We start from the raw sequence: 24,206 nt of genomic DNA, 5'->3' as shown, positions 1-24,206 counted from the left end.
ATTGGGATAACTTCCCTGCAAGGGAAATTACCCTGAACAGCTACAAAAAGGACACAATCCTTTACAGGGAAGTAAAATAGATTCCTGCAAATGTATTTTTATGTTCCTCTTTTTATTTGAGGAAAAAATAGTTTTACTATTTACATCAGATGTTTACAATCAATGCAGTGTCATATACAAAGTGAAACAAGTAAACTTATCTTCCTGGTAGTGTAAAGAAAAATACCTACAGAGAAGGAGTAGATTACATGAAATCAGATTACAATTAAACATTATTGCAGTCTGATGACCTGTCAGAAACAATTCAAGTGTTTAAACCTGCTCCTCCTCTTTGGTGTGTGTTTCTCCTGGCACTTGGTATCAGACTCTTACTGGTGCTATTGTAAAGGTGAAAGAAATAACTAGCAAAGTACCGTGTGGTAAACAGTTGGATTCACTGTTGAGTGGCATTCAGCAAAAGGTCCTTGAGTATCAGTCAGTAATCCGCACCAGTGCTGAGCATATTTTTCTGTAAAAACAGAAAATTATATGAATTCATATTTCACTTTATGGGTTAAATTCCTCTTCCCAGCTACATCACTGTAACCCCATTGTGTTCAGTGGAGTTGCAGAAGCATAATGGAGAGTAGAATTTGGCTCTGTATTTCTTCAAACACAAAAAATGACCCACTCGCTTTGTACCGAAATATGAATGTGTCATAAATTTAACTAAACACAATGGCTGCCTTTGATTAAGCTGTTAAAGCCTGAGCTTGTGGTTTGAAAAAGGAGATTCTCTGTATGGATTATGCATGCCTCAATTCAGATTAGCAGCAGAAAGAATGGCTTGTGGATCTTAAAAATGTAAGTGCTTTATTGGTTAGAAGACTGAGAAATGCTTAGAATTCATTGCTTCATGATTCCTGATTCACTGTGTGGCACTGTGCAAGTTACATATAGTCCAAACCTGCAAAGTTCTAAGCATAGCACACCTTCCAGAGGGCACTCAGCATCTTACATGCTGGACTGATTGCCTCTTCTGTGCCTCAGTTTTCCCGTATGCAAAATGGCAATATTAACACTTAACTTTATAACTCACAGGGCGATTGTGAGACTCTAAAATACTATATTAGTCTTAAATATTATTATTATTTATTAAGAGAAAACCTCAGTCTTATCCTACTGAAAATGGTGTGGGCAAGATTGGCTCAGTTAAAGTGAGTCACAGCATCTTGTTATTGTTTCTTGCAGTTAAATAATTGCTTTGTTTTTCAAGCTAATCTTCATATAAGATTTAATTTTTAAAACCATCTATATATAATATGGAATTTAGAATCTGAATTAGTTTCTGCCACCTGTTTTTGTCAGTTTTAGTTATTCTTCTAATTATCGAAGACAAATATTATTATAACAAACATACCATTTTCTATGCTGAGGGTACAGGGGTTCTCAAAGATGTTTTTGACATTAGGGCAATCAGCCTGGGTTTTCCAGGTATTGGCAAAGGCGGCTGCTGTTCCTTCCACTACACCACTTGGGACTTTGAAGTCATCTGCCTGGACTTTGTTGAAGTTTCCACAGAGACCTTAGTGGGAAGCAGAAAGATTTTTGAATTTCTCATAACAGATCAAAAGTAATTTCAATGGGTAGGGGTCACAACCTGCTCCTTCCTGGTTACACACTTTGTTCAAACCCATGTCTCTGGATTGCTGGTACAAACCTTTTAACTCTGAAAATTTCCCCTGATGACACTTGCCTGGTGAATATCACAAACCTGGCTACTTTTCATATGTCTATTTCAGGGACCCTGCAGAGCTCTTCAAAACCCACTAAGTGGCTTTGCTTTTGACTTCTGGGTCTGAAAAAACACTAAACTTTTATCTAACCAGAATAAACATAACATAAACTTAAAGATAGCATTCAATGACCCTTCCACTTCTTACTCCCAGAGAGAAAGCTTAATCTTAAAAGAACTCAGCAGTGCTTCCCTTCCTGATCACAGTCTAACTCTCTGACTGCCTCTGATTCTGCTCCCTGTCGCACACCCTAACAAGCAGTATGGGTGGAGCTTAGGTCTAGGAGTCCAAGCCTCTTTGTCTCTGTGCTCCCAGTGAAAAAAAAATGTTTTTTTTGGTCTTCCTCCAACAACATAAAACATCATACAATTTTGCTATACAATTATAATAGCAACTCACATCATACAATTTCAAGATAAAATAGTCCCATCTCCACAGTAGGAAAGACACTTGTTAGATATAATAAGTCCACTTACCACATGTCTGCCCATCGTAGGATGGTTCCAAGTGTACAAAGAGTTGCATGATGGGTACAAGCTGGATCTCAAGCTGAAGCCCAAAATTTGTTTGGACAATAATGAAGAATGATGAAGGCCTGAAGATGGTGACATTGGCTATGGACAAAGAACACAATAAACATATATTTGTAAGAGTTAAAAAATTGCAACAATTGTCCATTATTTATGAAGAATCCCTTTTTACTAAGTTCCAGAGGGATAGCTGTGTTAGACTGTTTTTAGCAAAACAATGAGAGTCCTGTGGCACCTTAAAGACTAACAAATGTATCTGGGCATAAGTTTTCATGGGCAGAAACCCACTTCGTCAGATGCATGTCACCAGATGCATCTGACAAAGTGGGTTTCTGCCCACGAAAGCTTATGTCCAAATACATTTGTTAGTCTTTAAGGTGCCACAGGACTCTCGTTGTCCTTTTTACTAAGCTGCTGCTACATGTAGTATGAATCTATCACTTGGAGAAAAAAGTAGAGTTAATTTGAACTGGGATCTAAACTCTAATACAAAGTTAGTTTATGACTATTTTAGATGGCAGGCAGGCAGAACACTCCTCCAGTTTGGTAATTCCTTTGGAACAAGAAGAAGAACATGAATCTTTGTGTTCATCTGAAAATGGACTTTTGCTCTGCGAGAATTCCCTAACATGGTTTTCTCCTAATCCAATTCCAATATCCTGGAAATACTCCATACACATACAGTACCTGTACTTCCTGTAAATGTGAGGAAGAAACTAAGGAGATCTGGATAGAATGAAAGTCTTTAATGATGAACAATCTTCATGAAAACAGTCAGAAGAGGCACAGGGCAACTTAATGACTCAGTAAGTTGTAGGCCTGGTTTTTGGGTCCCAGTGTACATCAGAAATTTGCTTTTTACTCCTGCAATACTACTTGGGTCTGGAAATATCAGAGTTATATTATATGTCTGAATTGAAAATGTTCTCTAATGGTTACACAACAATCCAATTATCACTAAACTCAGGAATGCTGAATGAGCAAAAACAATTATTTTAAAAATAAGAGGTTGCTCCATGATAATTGAGAGCAGAATGTAACTGAGAGTAAAAGTTTTCTTTAGAGGAAGCAAAGCATTAGGCTAGCCAAGTGAAAGTCCACGAATACCACAGATGTCTCCTAGAAGAACATACCTGCAGAGATGGGCAGCTGAGTGTAGATCATATTCACAAACACGCTGCCAGAAGGTTTGATCACAACGATCTGGCAAGAAGAAAAAGACAGTGATTGGCAGGCAGGTTTAGGATTTGAACAGCACTTTCCAAATATTTCACATCTAGTATTGTTCAGGATAAAGAAAAAGGTCGATGGCTGGATATAATGAAAATCAACTTTTCAACACAACTATTTTTTTGGTTTCTGTAATATTTTCTATAATGTTTATAACTAGCAATTATTTAGAAAATCTGTACAAAATGTAAAATGCCAGAGAACTACTCGTGCCTTGACTTCCATTGTGTGCACTGCAGTTTATTTTTGTTTGATCAATGTTATATCTTATTTGAACAGAAATCAATGCTGACTCTCTGCACTGCTCTTTTCTGTGCATGTATCTACCACAAATAGTACATATGTCCATTCTTTGGTACAGGATTTGGGATCCAGGATATCCATGTTCAAAATATTTTTCCATCTGGACACAACGTAAAGCTGAACACAGTTCCTGCTGCATCAGGAACAGAAGTTGTGGTGAGTGTAGTTAGTGATATGTAAATAAACACTTTTTGCAAGCTGCAGATCACTAAGGCTTTTCTCTGGTCTTCAGTGTAAGCCCACCCTCCCCACCCAACCCTACCTACCCAACAACTGTCAAATTTAAACACATCCAGGAAAATACTGGGTATCTGTTTTTACTACTTACAGTCTGTCCTCCACTTATGCTGATGGCTACACCTTTCAGGCATGTCTCGGTGTCAGTAAGGCCACATTTGCGGACTTCTCCTAGAACAGTGAAGGCATCACTGTCACAGAGCTGAAAGAAAGAAAAATCAAACCCATTACATTAAAAGGGATTAATATCAAATAACATTCCAGGTAAACTGGGTCATTGTAAATTTTGCTAATTCCTTCTTTTTGTCTCTCTCTCATGTACACACCCATTTACACTCACCAAAGTAAGCTGGAGTGAACACATGCAACACAATGAAAAGCAGCAGCTGATCTTGGCATTAAATACTTGAGGTACCCATGGGGAGATTTCAGAGGCCCTTGTGTTCAAACATTCCTAGATTAGCAGCAGATATTTTTGTGGCATTTTCTTCTCAGTTAAAATTTAACTTGACCTCACTGAAAGTGAAGTTGTTTTATCTCATGAAAATGGTTTCTAGCACACAGCTGTTAGATGAGAACATGTAATTGTTTGTGTGTGTTTTATTTTTAATATTAAGTCTTTACTGAGATTTTTTTAGAAGTTATTATATGTAATTCAGTGATAATAGTATATAGGGCCTGACCTCTACAGTGACTCTGGGGGAGTTTCATTCAGGTGCATAATCATTTAGCAGCCCTGTTCACACCCACATCCCCTACTCCATACAGCCCCCAGTTACTAATTTATCTAAAAAAAACCCCACACATTTTAGATTGGGTTTGCAACCTATACATTTTTGTTCTAGGTGTCAGACCAGAGTAGGGGTTCTTAGTCTTTTGCTCTGAGACTGAACAGTTATGCTTGTTTATTGGAAAAGGGTAATAGGAAGGTTGATAGTCATTTTGCATGAGAACTATAAACAATGGTTCTGATATAAAGAATGTTTAATCAAGGAAGGCAAACTGGGTACAAACTGGATTAAGGGAGACAATGAATAATCCCAAAGGAGGCAGAAAGGAGGGTTAACTTTACCCAGAAAGAAAAAATTGCAAAGCACAGGACAAGGGAGATTTATTTGAAAATGTATGGTAACCACCTGTAGGTTATATTGAGGGGGCTGGAAAATGCAGTGTAATTTATAAGCAATCCCCCCCTATAGATATTCCTAATGTATTCAACCACCTGAGTAAGTCTTTGCATTCATTTATTCTGGTCTTATCCAAAGCCCATTGAAGTCAATGGAAAGAATCCTATTAATTTAATTGTTTTTTGGATCAGGCCCCATGCTGAGACTTCCAGGATCACTAATTAAGTTGCAGCCTCTCTAATGAAAGAACCTTTCTATCCTACGTTGCTTTAGCAGTAAATGCCCAATTATATTTACCTTCGTCATGACATAGCTACAATCGCCAAAGAAGGAATAACGTTTCTCATCAAATGTGGAGATGTGGGAACCTCCTTCAATAGAGCAAGTCCCAGGACATGAAAAGCTGACACAACTCCACTGGCCTCCAGTACAGGTACTGCAATAAAAGACGAGAGATGTTCATTAAGCTTGAGTGACAGAAGCTTATGGAAAATGGGAGAAAATGGGGAGGGATGACACCTTCATTTTTCCCACCTGCTGTTTTGATCATTGGTTCTTCAGGGGAAAAGAATGTTTGCACTTAAAGTAACTGACATTGCACTAAAAACTCAGAATGAGTAAGGGAAAGGCATTTCTGTCTTCGTGGTGATTATGTTTCAATATAAAGCTATTCATTGTAAATCCTTGGACCAAATTCAGCCCTTGTGAAAGTGGAAGCAATTCAATTGAATACCAAGGAATTTCTCCCACTGAATTTGGCTTCCTACCTTCTTTAGCATGAGTCAAAATTCAGAGCATGTTAAATAATTCTTTACAAATAGCAGACTGTATTTTTATATATGTATACACGTATACATACACTAAAGTATTAGTTAAGCAGCTATGGGGAAGCCATCAATTCACATCCAGAAGCTGTTACATGTATACATATAATCTCGCTATCCATGCAATACCCTGTGTCTTCAAATTTAAAATGGTGGTTATATAGAACATACATATTTCATGGTGGAGTCCACCATTGGATTTATGTTACTAAGGGCTGACTTGAGCATCCAGTGACTGGATTTGGCCATATTGTTAAGGTGCCTGGGTTTAAAAATGAGATTACTCTTGTCTAAATTCAAGTTTTTGTTCAAGAAAACAAGGAGATAAACAACTTTAATAAGTATGTGAAGCCAGAGACTTCAGACAAATATATTCATTCCCAGGCCCTACATAATCAGTGATTTCTTCACCACTGCCAACAATTACTAGGTAATGCACAAAAAGGAAAAGATTTGACAAAAATAGTAGGTTACCATGAAGTGCACGCGGATGCAAAAGAGACACCTGGACTATACGTTTCACCTTTGTAGGTACAGTGGCACTCGCTAAGGGGGATACAGCCAGAGCTGTTAATGTCATCAAATACGGTTCCTAGAAAAAGAAACAGCATGTTATTCATTTTCATGGTTTCCATAAGTTGTTTCAGAGCCCACCTGTATCAGGTGTCCTAAAACATGTGTTTCTTTTTTATTACTGATGAAATGCAAAAATAATAAGCATCTTAATAATGGAATCTCTGCTATATACTGACTGCTGTGACACCAATGCATGGGCTAAATCCTAGGGCTCCTTCATTCTAGGATACTCCAGTAAGTGCCTTTGTGAAATGGATTTGAATTTTCAAGATGACTGAATGACAGGATGTAACAGAGCAAACATCTACAAGATCACATGGGGACCTATATGTAATGTAAACACCATACACCCTAAAGCATATAGTAATCTCGGAGATGTTAGTTAATTTGTTCTGACAAGAGGTGAGGATGCAAGGGAGCACCTCATGTGACTACACATGTAGCATGGGCTGAAGAGCAGTAATGGGAAATACGATGAAGAAGGAGATAAATTCACTCCAGTCAGCAAAAATTCTCAGCGCCAGAATTTAGTTTGCATGAAGACAGCAGGCAGTTACTATACAGCTTAATATCCATTTATCATGCATAATTCCTACAGGTGGCCTGTTCTTACAAACTGTGCAATGCTCCCAACTACTGATGTTTACAGAGGGAGATGAGGACAGTCAGCACTCCACAGGAAATGTTCATCACCTTGAAGGAGCAGGCTCAAAGTTGCTAGTGTCAGGAAACATTTTTGTGGGCAGAAGGTGACTAAATGTGACCTACTTGATACAAACAGTGGCTAAGGAAGTTAGAGAGCTCCATCTAGTATGCTGTCATATACTCATTTCAGTCACTTTGTGGCATGTCAGATGCATGTCCTGAGTAAACCCCTGTCATCTGAAAGGGTATTTCCATTAACATGGATAGAAACTATACACATGTATCAACGAAAAAACATAGATCTTACAGTAGCTCTGGGAAGAGCATTGAAAGGTAAAATGTATCCTAGGAGAGCTGCTAAACTTGTACATGTAAATGTGCAGGGGATTTGATTATGAGAAAAAGAGATGAATATAAACTTGCCTGAGGGGCAGACGCAGCCATCGGTACAGTGATCTTCACAGAGCGCAGATCTTTCAGGGTTGGTGCAGGTGTCAGTGCAGGGGGAACCACACTCTTGCTGCTGCATGTTGTAAGGACACGTCTTGTCTGAAAGTAGAAAAAAAGGATAAAGAGTTCTTAAATGTAATCACCATGTATTGGCTTTCCCATTTAAACCTTGGAGAGGTGACATCTGTATCTGATGATGAAGTCCTTAGGAGATGTGTTAATATCTGCAATTTGTTACCGAGTCCTTTGAGGAATGCTGGAATCCCTAGTCATTGTAAAATGTTTAAAACTTTTAAATCCTGTAAATCCCAGGTTGAAATTGACTTAGTGAAAATTATGGTGTATACGTCTTTTGAAGGCCGTCTGCACAGGAGTAAATTTCACACTATTGGAATTTGTTGGTGACTGGTTGCAAGCATAGGAGAAAACCTCTTCTTGAGATACTTACCACACAGTTCTTTAGTTCTCCAGTTCAGAGGCTGCCCACCAGCATGGGCACACTGCCGAGAGTATTCAGCAAAGGTGTTACAAATGCAGAAGTCAGTCATAGATTTATCACAGCGGCACATGTCTTGTATGCATGAGTCAATATAGTCTTGAACTTCAACCAGGGCATTGCAGCTCACAAATGCTTCACCAGTCAATACTGTCTGGCAGATAGCACTCTAGAATAGAAAATAGTGGTGTTAAAGCAACAGAGTTTACAAAATGCTGAAGAACTAATTTTTATTTAGATATTTTAAAGCATTTTGTTTCAAAGACATCCCATTGTCTTCATTTTGATTCATGTTGTTTTCCTACTCTTCCAAATTTTCCCGAAATTAATTCATTGATGTAAGAGGAGGGAGCACATATGTTTCAATGAAAAACAAAATACTACAGAAAAGATTCTTACAAATTCATTAGAGCAATTTGTATGAGAGGAAGGTGAAGGATCCTCGCATTGCTCTGTGGGTCCATCCATCTTCTGCATATTCCCAAACTGCACGTCAGTCAGCTTGATGTCTGTAATAAGCAGTTTTAAACATTATTTTAATGGTGTTTTTATTGGCTTTGAAAATGCAGTCCCAATTTTATGTGGAGATTAGTGTTCTCATACTACTGACTCTTATGATATTACCAGTGGTAATCACTGCAATAGCAAAAGCAAAAAGAGATGAAGAAAGTATGAATAGCTGGCAAGTGTTTGGTGCTGAAATATCAAAAAAACAGGAAGACACTTGTGACAGCTTTATACCCTATGCCTACTACGAAAGTGTTAAATCAAATGACATCAAAAATAGTGCATGTCAATATTAGACATCAGTGTAGTTCAGTATTAACCATTCGTGTAGTTTCACAACTTATCTGTGGATCAGTGCCCCATTCTATATGTAACAAATACTATTAATGGAAAGAAAATCAAACAGCAGTGCTTAATATTGTTGTTGTTACTTACTGTTTGACACGAACTCATTGTAATTTGGAATGCCGTTGAAGTCCCCACAAAGCCCACAGGTCTGATTGGCATATTTCTCATCTAGCTCCACCTAAAAAAATGGGGAAAGTGAGTTAGAGTTAAAATGTACAGTACATGCAATATTAAGGATGAAATTCACCACTCTCCAGAGGTGCAGCACTAATTTTATCCCACTTAAGTTTTCAAAATAAATGATGCATAGACATGGTGCTGGCCCTGGACGTGGGGCTGAATTTCATCCTATATCCATTCTGTGGTTTGGTTGGACAGGTTTTTTTCATTAGGGATGGGTGATTGGGTGAACAATATGATGGATTAGACTAAATCTGGTCTCTTTTATAATCACTGATTTCTTATGCTCACCCCCTGCTTCAGGATGGGAGTTATGGATACTTTGCTTCACTGCAGTTTCTTCCCATGATGCACTTCCCACCACTGGAGTTCTGTACCATTGTTTATGCCACTGAATGCCAGTAAAAACTTGGGCTGAATCTAGCTCAGGGGCTGTGAACATCGAAGCAGGGGTATGTTTAGTATCTGAGGAAGACTGCATTTCACTAAAAGGGTCTATTAGTGGCTTGGGAGAATGGTGATAATAAGCTGAGCTCCGAGAAAAGAAAGGAAACTGAAAGCATAGTAGGGTAACACAGTGCAATGAAAATGGATAAAAACCCAAAATTACCTAATCTCTGGCTCACAAAACCCATTAAAGGGAATAATTTAAAATTAAGTGTTTGCAACATCTAAAATGTATTCTTACCAGAAGGCCATCCAGTTGGTTCCACATGAAGACCATGCCCAACTTGGCAGTGATTTTCAAATAGCCGCTAATTCTCTCAATCAGGACTCCTGACTGGCTGAAAGGCAGCTGAGTTCTGGAGAGAGATCAAAGTGCAATTAAAGGGGGAGTACAGAATTTGACATCCACTCTTTGAGACATTTTTAATGCAACTTGATAAAGAATTTGCTAGTAATGCCCATTGCTAAATATGAACTGAACAAGTTCATAACAATCTGGAAACCTTCAGTGATGGGGTGGCTGCTTTCCAAAGTGCTGTGGGGCCCGTGTTGCTTGTTGGTTCCATTCCTTTTCAGTACATCTATAAATGATGTTTTAGTATATAAAATGCTGGTCTGTCTACTACATGATACAATTCAGAGCATGGCATACCTGGCTGTTGTTTAGCAAGTGCACTTCAAGGCACTACTATTAGTATTTTAAAGCCTTAAATAATATAGGACTAGCCTCGCTGTAGGGAATTTGTTGGGTTTTGTTCTTTCTTTGTAACTAAGACTAGCTGAGCTGAACCAGCAGAGCTGGGATTGCTGGACTTCCCCATATACAGTCTTGAAGGGACAAGATGAAAGGCATTGTCTAGTGTGGAGCTGGAATCACTGAGATTCTTTTCCCCTCCACATTTACACCTGTGGCATACTTCAGGAAGCAAGGCTGTAGACTTCTTTCTTTCTTTCTTTCTTTCTACTGTGTCAGGTTTCTTGTATGCCTGATCTTGGATTTATTTAGGTGTTTTGCTCTATTTGTTTTTATTCTGTCTTTATTTTATGGCACCTAGAGGCCTCTAAATTACAACAGTAGGGGAGGATCTGGAGTGCAAATGAACTGCATGGTACAAAGATCAGGAGGTAATGTATAGAGATGAAATAAAGATCAGCTCTGCACTCCCCTGTTTCAGCTGCTGCTCTAAGAAGGGCGTATCCCCTTATGCTGTTTTAGAGCAACTTGAGGGAATGAGATTGAAATATGCATCCTTTCAAACAGACCATTAGGGGCAATACGCATGGTACCAATTTCAGCAGATAATGAGACATCTGAACTTACGGGTTGCCGTTGACCACAATGGAGTGTGAGGTCAGTTCAATCACCACTCCGTCAAGCTTCATGGTGATATGGCTGATCACAGTAGAGTTTTCCACCATAGCGCGCCTGATCTGGATGTTAAAGTCCTCATAGGCAACTTTGCAGTGGGATGCAAAGACATAGTTGCAGAGCCCGGGAAAGTGAAAGATGTCCCCATCAAAGGTCTTGAAGTGGAAGTTGCCCCACGTACTGCATACGCGCCCATTGTGAGCAGGGTTGCCAGCTGTGGATTGAAAACAAGCTGTAGGGCTGTACTGAGATTTCCAGTGTAAGTTGCTATATTCACTCACTCACTACTCATTTACTTATTTATCCATCTATCTAAACAAAAATCCCATTCTCTGTTTTGTCTTCTTATCTAGCTATTTATTTATTTGTGTCTATATTATTCATTCAGTTCACTTTTCTCTTTAGTCTGTCCATCTTTTCACTTACTCCTCACGCTACAGTTCTGATCAATATCTCATAAAAACATGGGAATCTGAGCTAGGACATTTGTTTAACTTACGCTTTACTGCCAGAGTCGTTTTCAGTGGTGAGATGATTGTCACTTCTTGCGGTTTAGTAACCGGTACAGTAAAATCTAAGAAAAAGACATACAATTATCACTAATTTAAAAGGTTCAGTAAACAAGATGGCAAATGTAGATATGGATCTTCTAGACTCATTAGTGGTTACAGTTTTTTACTGCAACTAAAAATCACTGGAAAGTTTCCAAGGGATTCTACACTGCATCGAGGTCTGGCTTCCAATGTGAACTGTCACTAATAGCCTGATCCTGCCAACCCTTCCTCAAGTCAGTTGTCCTTTCTCACACAGCCCAGCTGAATCTGACCCCACCTGCCCGCATTAAAAGTAGCAAGCTGATACCAATGTAATCCGTCATCTTTAATAGGAACTATACAAAATACCTCAGGCAACACAATGGAGATTAAAGTTGTTCAAGACCTTTGGCTCCCAGAATATGTTGAAGTGGAGAACTGTAGGAGGGTTTCAATGGTCGGTGTTGAGAAACCACAGCACAGCTTTTTTTAGTTCTCATATTCCTTTCTTAGCTGAAAGTGCATGTGTGTACACACCCTCCCACACAAGCAATTTCAAGCAAACGACAAATACTTGCAAAATTCTGTAAACTCTTAATCATGAACATAATGCTTTTTCGCACAAGGACTCCCGTTTGCAGGATCTGGCCCTAAGTTTGCCAAGTTCAACCCCAATATTTCTTCTTTGATTGCAGTACTGAATGGATTTGAGATTCAGGGAAACTGCAATGTGGTTTTTCAACACTCACTGCTGAATCCTCACTACAGTTTTCCACATGCACATATACTGGGAGGCAAAAGTCAAGAATGGTTTTAATCTCCCTTAAAGCTCCCGCTGAGATTGTTTAAAAGTTCCTTCAGTAAATGAAGGATGATATTTGTATTCATAAATTCATTTGAAAGCCAGAGGGGACCTTTATGTTCAGGTAGCCTGACCTCCTGCATAACACAGGCCCCACAGTCTCACCCAGTGAGTGCTCTATCTGGGCCAATGTTTTGTAGTTGAAACAGAGCATCTCTTTTAGAAAGACAACTGGTCTTGATTTAAAGACTTCAATGGAGAGAGAGTCCGACACCTCCCTGGCTCTCTTGTTACAATGGTTAGTTACACTCAATGTTAACAGTGTTTGCTGTATTTCCAGTTTGAAGTTGTCTACCTTCAGCTTCCAGCCATTGGGTTTGTCATGGCTGCTAATTTCATCTGAGATTATGGTTCACATTTTCAGGCTGATTAGCTAAATTATATTGTAATAAATTTCTTGGCAAAAGGAACAAGGGGCATTTTGTCAGAATTTTTATATCATGTAGTTTTTGTGCTGTCATCCAGTGTTATACCAGCAGCCAATACACATCCCTTATCTTATTACATGTAACTACTGTGTTCCAGCAAGCAGCATAATATGTAGTATACACAAATCTGTACTATTTATAGTGCATATACTGGAGTACTTTTCATTTTCTGCCTTTCAAGAGTGATTCAGTTATCTCAATAGAATGAAAAAAATAGTACTTTTTATTACCTACTATTAAATATCTTTGTGATACACACACTCACCCATGTAAAATGCACTTGTAAATATACATTATGTACATACTATATAACTACAGATTAGATAACTGTGTAGCTTCAGTGGGCCAGATCCTCAGCTGGTGCAAATCAGTGTAGCCCCACCAACTTCAATAGAGCTTCACTTATTTACACTAGCTGAGCATCTGGCCCTACAGTACCAATTCCAGAGAGCTGAACACTGTCTATAGGGAATTGTTCCACTCTCTTTATTTAAAGGCACAGTACCCTTTAATCACTCCATGTCCATCGCAATGAGTTTCTAAGACAACACGGACTGAATTTAGACAGTCAAATAAATAAATAAAATAAAACAAAATCACTTACAGTCTTGTCCCTGCTGGACTTGTGAATAGTCATAGTCTGTTTGTTGCTCCTCATACTGGGCTTGGACTGGAGAAAAAAAAAGTTACTTTGAGGGATTGTGCACATAAATTCTTTGGTCATATCTGGCTGAACAATACAATCTGTGAAAATAGCATTCTTTTAGGCAGGGACACCGAGTGGCAAGCGTGGTTTGTTATCCTGTGGCAAATACAAATGCACTCTCACACAGAGACCAGCATAGCTAGTAAGGATGTGAGGGTGAAAATATTTTAAAAGATGAAAATGGAGGGCTTTTCTCCTTAGTTACAGTTCAGCTCTAAAAGTCCTTTGGGCCTCTGGTAGTATGGTGGCTGATATTCCACTTACTAATCCCTTTTTCCCCTATGCTTCTCCTGAGGAACGTACTAGTTGGTCACTTAATCTCCACTAAACTTTCACCTTCTCCTCCAAATCAATTCTAAAAAACATGGACTTGTCTACCAATTATAGGGTCAGCTCCTTAGCAGTGTGGTATAGCTCTATAGATATAAAGGAGCTAGCCTTTGACATTAGCTGAGAACCTGACCCATGATGTCAATATATCACTCCCTGAGCCAAATTTTTCTTTTGATTGTAATAATGAAAATTCTACTGAAGTCACTAGGATTATACCAGTGAAAACTAGAGCTGTGTTTATACTGACGGTGGCAAATTTGCCGCCACCAAATCGATCTTTCTGAATCGATCGAGCGATCAGTGTAGACCCGCTCAATCGATCAGGAAGTCGACTGAGTAAATCCACCCCCTCAAGAAGCATAGCACTGCGTCGACAGGAACGCTGTTCCCGTCGGCGTAGCACAGTGTGAACAGCACGCAGAAGGGAAGCAGAGCAGTCGACGTGAGTTACGCAAACTACTCTGCGTAGTTTGCGTAACTCCCGTCGACTGCCGCCGAATTGCGAGGTAAGTGTAAACCAGCCCTAAGTGGAGAATTTGGCTCTTTCTTTGTTACTACACTGTACCCTTTATGCCCTTCTAAGCTATTTAGAGCAAGGGCTCCATTTGATTCTCTTTTTCTGAATTTGTACACTTGAACCATCTGTAAAGCCCTATGTATGTCTTTGGCACTATAGAAATAATAACAAATAACAATAAAAGGGTATAGAGAAGGCTGTTTTATACTGAAAGAGCCCTTTTTAGAACTTGAGGGCCAACATATGCACTGTGTTACTGGGAGCAGCATTTGACCCATAGTAGCTGATTTAGAATTTCAATCATCAGTAATAGTAACTAGCAAAAGTCTGAATCAAAATATCCAGAAGCGATGCCAATAGAATTGGGGAGTTGATAGATATATTTCAGAATGTTGATTGGACCCCAAATTGATTCTTGTTCAAAATAATGAAAACAATCCCAAAGATATTCCTCTGCACCATCACTTCAAAATATAAAGCTGCACTCAATCTCTGTTTAAAAAAAGTATTTCTTAATGAAAATGCAGATACTGAGGGCACATTCTGGTAGTTCTTGAGCACACATGGGGGCTCCTTCTCAAAAGGCAGCCAGAATTCTGTATTCCCTGAGTGCAGAACAACTGTTAGAACCATGACTAAGGCTAGTCAACCCAAATGGGTGAGGCTGACATGGGCTGAGGTTGCTATGACCCCATTTGCTCTAGCTGTATATCTGAGGTTGGCCCTGGAGCAACCCACTCTGCACCTTTTTAAAGGGTGTATCATTTGATCCTACTGTGTGCCCTTCCCTAGCTTTCCAGCCAAAGGAATCATTCTGCTTCCCTCTCAGCACATATGCAGCACGATGTCTGTGCTGTGTCACATTCCCATGCCCATTGGCAGTGCTGGTAATGTCACAATTAATCCCTTGGTGTACTAAGGTAGTTAGGAAGAAGTAAAATTATTCATTAGGATTTGTGCATCAGATCAGAAAACATTAGATACTAACATTTTATTAGTTTAGTCATGGAGTGAATTAACAAAGGGCATAGTGAATAAAAGATTACATAGGATGTGAATGTAAAACATCTTCTTAGACAATGTAACGCTAGACCTGTGCACTATGCATCCTGGTTTCATAAATTCATTAAAAATTCTCCTTTGAAAGACAAACTTTGCTCTAATCCCTTTCAAAACTCTTGGAGTCAATAAAGGGAGAACTTTGTTACAATTGGTGTCAGTCACTTTCTTTTCTGGAGCATTTTTTTTTATTTCTGAACTGAGAAGGAAAGTTGTGGGTTTGGGGGTTTTTTGTTTTTGTTTTTTGTTTTTATAAGGGAAATCTTTCAATCTCTTAAATGCAGCTACATACATTAGAAGCTCTATATTATGAGCACATACAATACTCTGAGAAACTAGTGCTAGAGCTGAAAGTCCCCAATAACCTGTTCTTTTCCATAACAATTTTCACATCTCCCAGCCTGTAGAGATTTAGAAAATGATACAGATTGGTAACTTGAACCCAAAGGGCTAGATTCTGATCCCAGGGTACAGTGACATAAATACAAATTAGCACCACTGAGGTCAGTGGAGTAATTCCAGATTTAAACCAGTGGAAATCAGAGCACAAAATAGCCCAGAGTGTGTGCTTTGAAGTTATTTTCATGAACCAGGGAAAGAAGTTGAGTCCTATATACTATGTGGAAACCTCAAGCTATGTGATCTGCTTCTTTAACACATTAGACATACTTTGCTGTTGCCTTTTTCATTTGTAAATACTTTCCTTCTCTTTTTAACTGAGAAATCCCCTCCCATTTTACACCAGTTTCTCACCATATATTTTTTTCCAAAGTGTTTTTTTATCATGGGGGAGAAGAACATTGTACTGGTGATGTCACCTTTACCAGAAGTGTCAAATGATAATCATGACAAACAGCAATGTCAATATGAGCTTATTTTGCTGATAGGGTGACAGTTAAAAATTAACAATAAAATCCTAAATGCTTTTACTTGGGGCCCAATTCAACTCCCCTTAAAATCAATGAAAGACTACATTTGACTTCAACAGGACTTGGATTGGGCCCTTAGTTTTTACATTGATCTTATGCAGGCAAGCTGACATTGAACCAAATTCTTTATAGGCATTGGGTAGATTTTAAAAGTAGATCTCACAAGATGGCATTGGGCAGGAATATTGTCCTTGATTTATATATTTATTTGTTCCATAACAGCCTTTGGTTACAACTAGAATCTTGGTATCTATAGTCTAGTGCTAGACTTTATACCGGCTCTTTTGTGTAATCTTTCCCATTGCATCCTTTCCCTCCATCACAAGAGGCTTTTCCACTAAGATGATCTATAGTATTAAGTCAAGTTTATATTTCAAATGAGTAATGTTCTTCCTCTTCACTGTATGCTCTCTGTAGTCTACAACTGTGCTGTTATAGCTAAATTAATCACATTTGTCGTTATGTCTTTAAAAACAGGCTTTATTTATTGTTGGAAATTAGGTTTCAATATGACTATTTATAATCCTAATATTATTATAAATTTGCCTGGTTCAGAGCTTTAGAAAATAGAAAGCAAAGAGAACAGGTGAGATTGGTATTTATCCAGTCATAAAAACTCAGGGATATATTTCTCCAGGAAATGTTTAACTTTAAGGAGTTGAAAGCACCATATTGTCTATTTTAGCTCTATTTTGTGATATATTAATGAACACAACACTGATACAAATAGTTTTGCCAAGTGATGGAATGTGAAGCATCTTAAATTAATGCACTGGAAGAGCAGCAGAAAAGAAAAAGCTGTGCATTTAGGTTTAATACCAGAACACATACTATCAGAAGGAAAGCGTGCAGTCTGCTTTGTTAACTTTTCACATTTTTAGCAGCTTTCAAACTTCACAGTTGAAAAAAAAGATTGAGACTGGTAAAAATGACTAGCGAGAATAATTTCATGAGTAAATTCTACTCTCGGTATGCCAATGCAACTCCATTGACCATGGTTTTTCAATTTATCCAACTGCTTTTGCTGGGCTTGAGGGCAATATGAAATCAGTGAAGCAATATTAGAGAGTAATAGAGACATAGAAAAAGACAGGGAAATCTCATTTAAAAACAAAAGCGTATTAATTTCATAAAGCAAATCAAAATCACTGAAAAGTCTTTCCAACTGCAAAGCAAATTAGAAGTTGTCTAAAGTAATAAAAATAAAAAGCAGCTACAGCCTCCTACCTTTGTTCTGCATGAAGGTGATCATTAATATTGGTATCCATAGTGGTATTTGCACCCCCCAGCCTATGCCCATCTTTGCTGGAGTTCGGTAGAAAGTACCGAACTATAGGCTTCTGAAGAGGCACTTGTCTTTTTACAAGTCTTATATAGCAACAGAATAGGCTTTGGCACAGTTCCCAGATTATTTCACAAGGTTTTAAAAAGGTGGGGCTTCAGAGATTTTAGCTTTTCTTTGCAGGTGCATAGGTAAACAAAGGATGCTCTAGCTTCCTTAGGGGCTGGCCAAGTGTATTTGCATTCTGGGAGGAGTGTTATTTTCTAAAAGACTTTTTTACTGAAGCATTTCCAAGGGACAAGCAATGAGGAACGTTTTTTCTCAGTCTGACTGTCTCCAGTTATTGCAGATATTGCAATAAATATAATCCAATAATGACTTTTGGGGGTCATGAATGGGGTTTAGAATGAGAGACGGGCAGTTTTTTATGATCCTGGTTACAGACGGTGATTTCCATCTAATTTCTTCAGCAAGCGAAACACAAGCTCCTTCTGATCCAAGCTGTGGCATTAAGCTTTTCATGTTTGGGACCCTCATCTTTTGAGAAGAGATTTTTGTGCCTTGGTGTGTGACTATTTTGCTTCTGAAGATGAAGAGACCAAGATCACTGAAGGCCAACAGTTATCCACAGGCCAGGCACAGTGTAGGAACATGCACTGAAGCTCTTCAGTGCTGGGTAGTCAAAATTTAATACCCTCCCTAGAAGGAATTCTTATCTGAGAGGTACTTCAGTTCAGTGTTGGACCAGATCTGTATCCCTTCTAAGGGCTTGTGTACACAGGGAATTATTCTAGAATAGCTATTCTTGATTAATTATATGTGTTGATGCTCTTATTTTGAAATAACAATTTAGTTTAATAGTTTAATCCACTATCTAAATTAATTTTTAAATTAGCACCTTATTTTATTTATGTGTAGACAAGCCATAAATAAACATAGCTAATTGAACAGAAATATTTAGGTATATGTCTATTCATATTGAATTTATGTATTTCTCTTGCCCCATATAAAAAGACAGTATATTCTATATAACTTGGTGTACATTTCCATGTTGCATAAAATAAATATTTTATCAGGAATGCATTTAAGAAGGTTCCATTATATTGGGAACAATGTGAATGTGAACAATAAGTTTTTGTACATAACTCAGGACATTTATTTAAAGATCTATAACTATTCCAACTATTATCTTTTTCTTGTATTTTTACTTCTTGATCTTTCAATAGGGCTAGTATTGTAACAGGCATTCTTTCTAGTGGACTGTGCATATATTTGATGAATTAGTTTCAGCAGTTAGGGGACAAAGGTAACAGGCTCATATTTTATCCATTTCCAAGGTGATAGATTAGAGGTGAACCACTGCTTTCCCTGCACACTTTTAAAGTTTAAATGGTATATTGGTGTTATAATAAATGTACCATGGGTAAATAAACATAGAGTAGTGAAGAAAACAATTGGTCAAATTCTGCCATGAATTATACTCTGTGAAATTCTATTCAGTGGAGGTTATAAATCAGCATAGCATTTGGCCCAAAATCAAATGGGCAACAAAAAAATGACTAAAGATACTTTCAAACAAGAATAGTACAGTGAAAAATCTCAATAAGTATTATCATTAAATCAAGCATGTGTGTGTGTGTGTATGTGTATATATGTATATATATATATATAACTAATAAGAAAGCACAAACAGTTTGCAAGGCAGAAAATTATAACTGATATACAGTAGTGGTAAAATAATAAGATAAACCCAGTCAAACACTGGTCTCAGATATAGGCATGTAAAGCTATTTCAATGGGGTTGCATATGTTAATGAGAGACAAATTTGACCTTTTATGAACCATTACACTGGTTGCCATTAAAAAGTCAAATCATATCAACAGCTACCACATAGTGGTTTCTGAGACATCAAAGAGATTTTCAATGGTATGTGCAGGGAAATGCTGTGATGTCCTATAAACCATAGTGTGGTCATTGTTGATACGATGACTTTTTAAGGGTGATCATGAATGAGGACATAGCAGCTGTGTTTTACTAAGTGTTTGGATAGCACCTACCACATTGGAACACTCATCTCAGTTAAGACCTCTCTGTATTACTGTAATACAATATACATGATATTATAATAATCTATTGAGTTTCTGGCTACTGGGAAATGCAAACTTTGAGGTATGAATTGGGGCCTCAGTTTGGTAAAACATATACGCATATGCTTAACTTTAATGATGTGAGTACTCTCTCTGAAGTCAGGTGCTAAAGTTCTTTGCCAGATCACAGCCTAGATTACAGAATTTCTCACTACATTGGGGTTATAACATTTTAAATGAAAACTCCAACTGATATGGCTGTATTAGGCTAAATTCTCCTCTCATTTACAACATTGCAATGCCACTGGAGTAACTACAGTATGTTAGATAAAATGTTCATACTGTCATTTTAAAACAGAGAACTTACTTTAAAACAATTTTGAAATGCTTCAGTTACCACATGATTCTAATAGGTCCTGAATGTTCTATGTAATTATTTATTAATTTATATCACCATAGGACTAGGACCTCGTTGTACTAGGTGCTGTATAAAAAGAGAACAAAAAGATGGTCCCTGTCCCAGACAGCTTACAATCTAAATATAAGAAAAAAGGCAGCAGATGGATACAGACCCCCGGGGTGGGTTAAAGTACACGACTAGGAGTCAGAACATCTGAGTTCTATTCCTGGCTCTGCATCAGGTTCAGTGAGTGACCTTGGGCAACTTCCTTGATCACTCTATACTCTACTTTTCCCATCTGTAAAATGGGAATTGTAATACTCGTCACAAGATTATGATGAAGCTTAATTATTTAGGACCCAGTTGAGCAACACATTTAAGCAGGGGCTTAAATCCATCCCTATGTAGTACAGCACCTAAGTATCTGCATAAGTCCTATTGAAATCAATTAGATTTAAACATGTGCCTCAGTTAAGCGCATGTTTAAGTGCTTTTTAAAATGGTAATGGACTGCTGAACTGGGGCTTTAATATTTGTAAAGTTTTTTGAAATCCTTTGACAGGTGCTCCCAAAATATAAAATATTATCATGAGAATGTCAAGACAGCAGTTTCCTCTTTGATCACTAATTATTATTGTTTATTATATTTTAAACTTTACAAAAATTGTAACTAGATGTAGTGATTATAAATCTTTTACATCACATTGCAGTTTTATTTTAGGAAGGAATTTGGCCACAGATCTGTCCAAATGTACCTAAACCGGGAAATACCATTTTAATCAGCGTTAGTAAACAGCCCACATTTTTTTATTTGCATTTTAAATACACCCACACTCTTCCAATAACATTATTACTTTTTTTAGACTACTGGGAAGGATTTGAAATTTCATTACTGGCACTAACCTGGTCAAGTGGATCTTGGTGTTAGCACAATAATGTGAGATTACTATAAATTCCCAGTGTAACCCTGCACTTATGTCTAAGTGCACTACAAACTGGAATGAGATTTTTTTTCCCAGATGATTAAAACATGCCTAGCTTAATCTTCAGTGTTTTAGCCCATACATTACTTGCACCTTTCCTTTCCAGCAGGCCCAGTTCCAGATTTCTCTTAGGGTATGTCTACACTACAGTCTGCGATGAGATTGCCGCTGAGGTAGACATAGCCTCGCTAGCTCTACCCACACTAGCATGGCTAAAAATAGCAGTATATGTGCAGTCTCATGGGAGTTTGGCTCAGGCTGTACAAGCATGCCGGGGACCCTCGGAACCTCTCTGTATTACTCACACTGCTCTTTTGTGCATGCTAGTGCAGGTAAAGCTAGCATGGGAATGTCTACCCAAGGTGCGCACACACCTGATTGCAGCATAGGCATAACCTCTGTCATTCCCAGAAATCTTGCGTGCAAAAACCATTACTTTCCTCTCTGCTGATTGACTGCATGCTCCAACCCCCTCCCTCACAATCTTTTTACTTCAGCCTCACTCCACCTGCCTTCCATGCGCCTCTGTATTCTTCCTGTGCTGCTTCCCCAGGGGTACCCTGTGGTGTGAGGCACCTCACTACTACCTGTCACACTTCTCTTCCTCTTTTTTCCCTCTTTTCCTCCCCAATGCTGTTTTCCTTTCTTTCTTTAATGCTCCTTTCCCCTACCATGGTTTTTCCTTTTATTTAATATATTCCTGTTTTTCCTCCTCCTCCACTCCTCTGCTATAATACATTAAATAAGTATAATAAGTATAGATAAAATAAACAAAATCTCATTAAAATTATATTGCTATATACATATATCACCCCCGCCTAAAAACCATTTGCTGCCATCTGTCACCACTATTTGTCTTCTTCTCAGAGCCTGTCTATAGAACTGGTGCCTTGGGTGAGAGCACACTCTGGTACCTAATAAAGGGTCAATACAGAGAGATTTTTTTCAGGTGATTTTGACAAGCAAAATGAAATCCTCTGAGTTCTAGTTCAAAAACAAGATGTTAATAGAAGTCCATTCTTCTTGCTGTATTGGTAGGAAAACATAGGAAGCCAAATGGTAATGGGTAGCAGCTATTTTAAAACAAAGAGGAAAGAAACAGGGAGACAAAGAAGCAGCATTCTGTAGGTGCCTATTCCACCTTAAATCCTATTTATTGACTTGTTCCATAAGTTCATAGTACTGACCAGAATATCTGCAACATCTCTTGCTGCAGCTCTACCCTCAACATGTCCCCTATGCCAGGACTTGCAAGGGGGTCCTTTGAAGGCAGCCTTCTGACTGTCTTCCACAGTTCGTCCATCCGTCTGTCCCACCTTTGTCACCATGCTATCTGAATTGCCTCCATGATATCTGAACAAGTATCAGAGGAGTAAATGCATATACTTTTGTTTATTTTGTAAACATAGGTGCTGCAGTTGCAGGATACACACATGCATATCTAAGAGCAAGAGTGAGTCCTTAAAGATAATTGGTAAATATTTGTAGGTACAGAGAAGCGCATTGTATTTGTAGGTACATGGCTAAATCGTTATAGGAATATGAAAGGGCAGTAGATACTGTATACTCAGATACTCAGTGTGGTGTGTTAGTGATCAGCAATCCTCAAGAGTTTTGGAGGTTCTGTATGTTGTAGAGAAGTAACTAAAGGTTGGGATACTTTGCTAAACATTATTCTAATACACAGTTTTTAAAATCCTATACATAGTAATCTATCCAAAGGGGCTAAGACTGAACACCTCCTTCCCTGCAGTGAGGTAATTTGCTACCTGTGAGGAAACTACAGTACTTTCCTCTCCTGACAGTTCCTTCTGAAGGGGAAGATTTCCTTTCTCATCCTCAGTAGTGCCTGTTTGTAGTGAGAAGGGAAAGGGCCCAGCCAACTTTTCATTCCTTCTGGGCACCCCCACTGTGCTTCCCCCTCCTAGTATTATGGCAGAGTAATTCCAGAAGCCTTCTTTTAGTCTCTGCTTGTGACAGTTATACAGATTCCTTGGGACAATACAGTGGGGACCCTTAGAGTACCCTTAGAGAAGATTGAGTAAGCAGCTATTGGGGCCACACAGAGAGACTGCTGGAGCATTGGACACTAATGCACAATTTAGGAATGGTAAAGGCTTGGGAGTTTCATAGAGGAAGCTTGAGAATTGCAGATGGTCAACAGGGCCGGAATGTAGTGTCAAGGAGATAGCATGAAGCAACAGAGCCATGTTGGGACTTCCCCCAGTCCAGCTGTAGGGGTCCTTAACATAACTTTTCCAAACCCTAAAAATAAAGAGATGCAAGAAGAGTCAATTCAAGTCTTATTATAATCAAACCTGTTTCTCTATTGCTAGTGGATGGTAAGGATATAAAAGGACATGGAGGTACACAGTAGTTATGTACAGAAACAGGGCATGCTGGTTCGACTGAACTCCTATTATTTGTGAAGGGTGTATGTTAATTTTTCTTCTCACAATGTCTTGCAAATGTACCTGTTAGTATAAAGTACTAACCCCCTTGCCTTATCCTAAAAGTGCTTCATAGACAGCGTCAACAGTAAATGTAATCTGACAAATATAGATAAAGGAAGCCAGAAACTGAAGAGTGTCACAGAAAAATGCTGTATATAATTAAACAGTTTGAGAAATGTATTGAATTTTTAGGTGTGGTTGTGAGTATTAATGGGGTCCCCATGGAGCTTTTTATCAATTCTATTCAAATATTAGCCTTTATTATAATAAGTAAAGCATTGTACCTCTCTGGCATGCTCTGTAAGGGCAATCAGAGCGACTGCACTGGGTGGGTGAAATGGCTGTTCTTCATAAAGTTTTTGGTTTGTTTTTCTTCATTTAGCTATTCAGTTTACAGAATGATATAGTAAGTTGATACGGTATTGATAAGAAATATCCTCTGCATTCAGTTTTAGTTTTATATTCTTCTCCCTCTTTTGGTTGTGGGAACAGAAGAAAGAAAATAACAATTGTACAAACACAAGTCTCTATCCTAATTACTTCTTTTCTAGAGTCCTTATACTGTTACTGTGCATTCGCTTGAACCTCA

The 24,206-nt window shown here is 38.3% G+C and overlaps 1 protein-coding gene across 1 annotated transcript in view; it reads right to left on the bottom strand.

Annotated features, from left to right (window-relative positions):
- LOC137148068 (mucin-5AC-like) overlaps positions 1-17,737 on the bottom strand; it is a 56,061-nt gene extending 38,324 nt beyond the window's left edge. The window contains 16 exon segments of the mRNA XM_067540562.1: positions 414-508; positions 1,400-1,564; positions 2,252-2,389; positions 3,439-3,508; positions 4,167-4,277; positions 5,500-5,638; positions 6,501-6,618; positions 7,671-7,796; positions 8,146-8,362; positions 8,593-8,702; positions 9,136-9,226; positions 9,917-10,031; positions 10,997-11,258; positions 11,544-11,618; positions 13,472-13,537; positions 17,639-17,737. Coding sequence (XP_067396663.1) covers positions 414-508; positions 1,400-1,564; positions 2,252-2,389; positions 3,439-3,508; positions 4,167-4,277; positions 5,500-5,638; positions 6,501-6,618; positions 7,671-7,796; positions 8,146-8,362; positions 8,593-8,702; positions 9,136-9,226; positions 9,917-10,031; positions 10,997-11,258; positions 11,544-11,618; positions 13,472-13,537; positions 17,639-17,711 — 1,971 coding nt within the window. The 5' untranslated portion in view covers positions 17,712-17,737.
- Positions 17,738-24,206: the final 6,469 nt, after the last annotated feature.

Source organism: Emydura macquarii, unplaced genomic scaffold (genome assembly GCF_026122565.2).
Source record: "Emydura macquarii macquarii isolate MOO-44397 ecotype Brisbane River unplaced genomic scaffold, CSIRO-AGI_Emac_v2 contig_587, whole genome shotgun sequence".
NCBI lineage: Eukaryota > Metazoa > Chordata > Testudines > Chelidae > Emydura > Emydura macquarii.
This window is presented reverse-complemented; position numbering and strand designations above follow the sequence as displayed.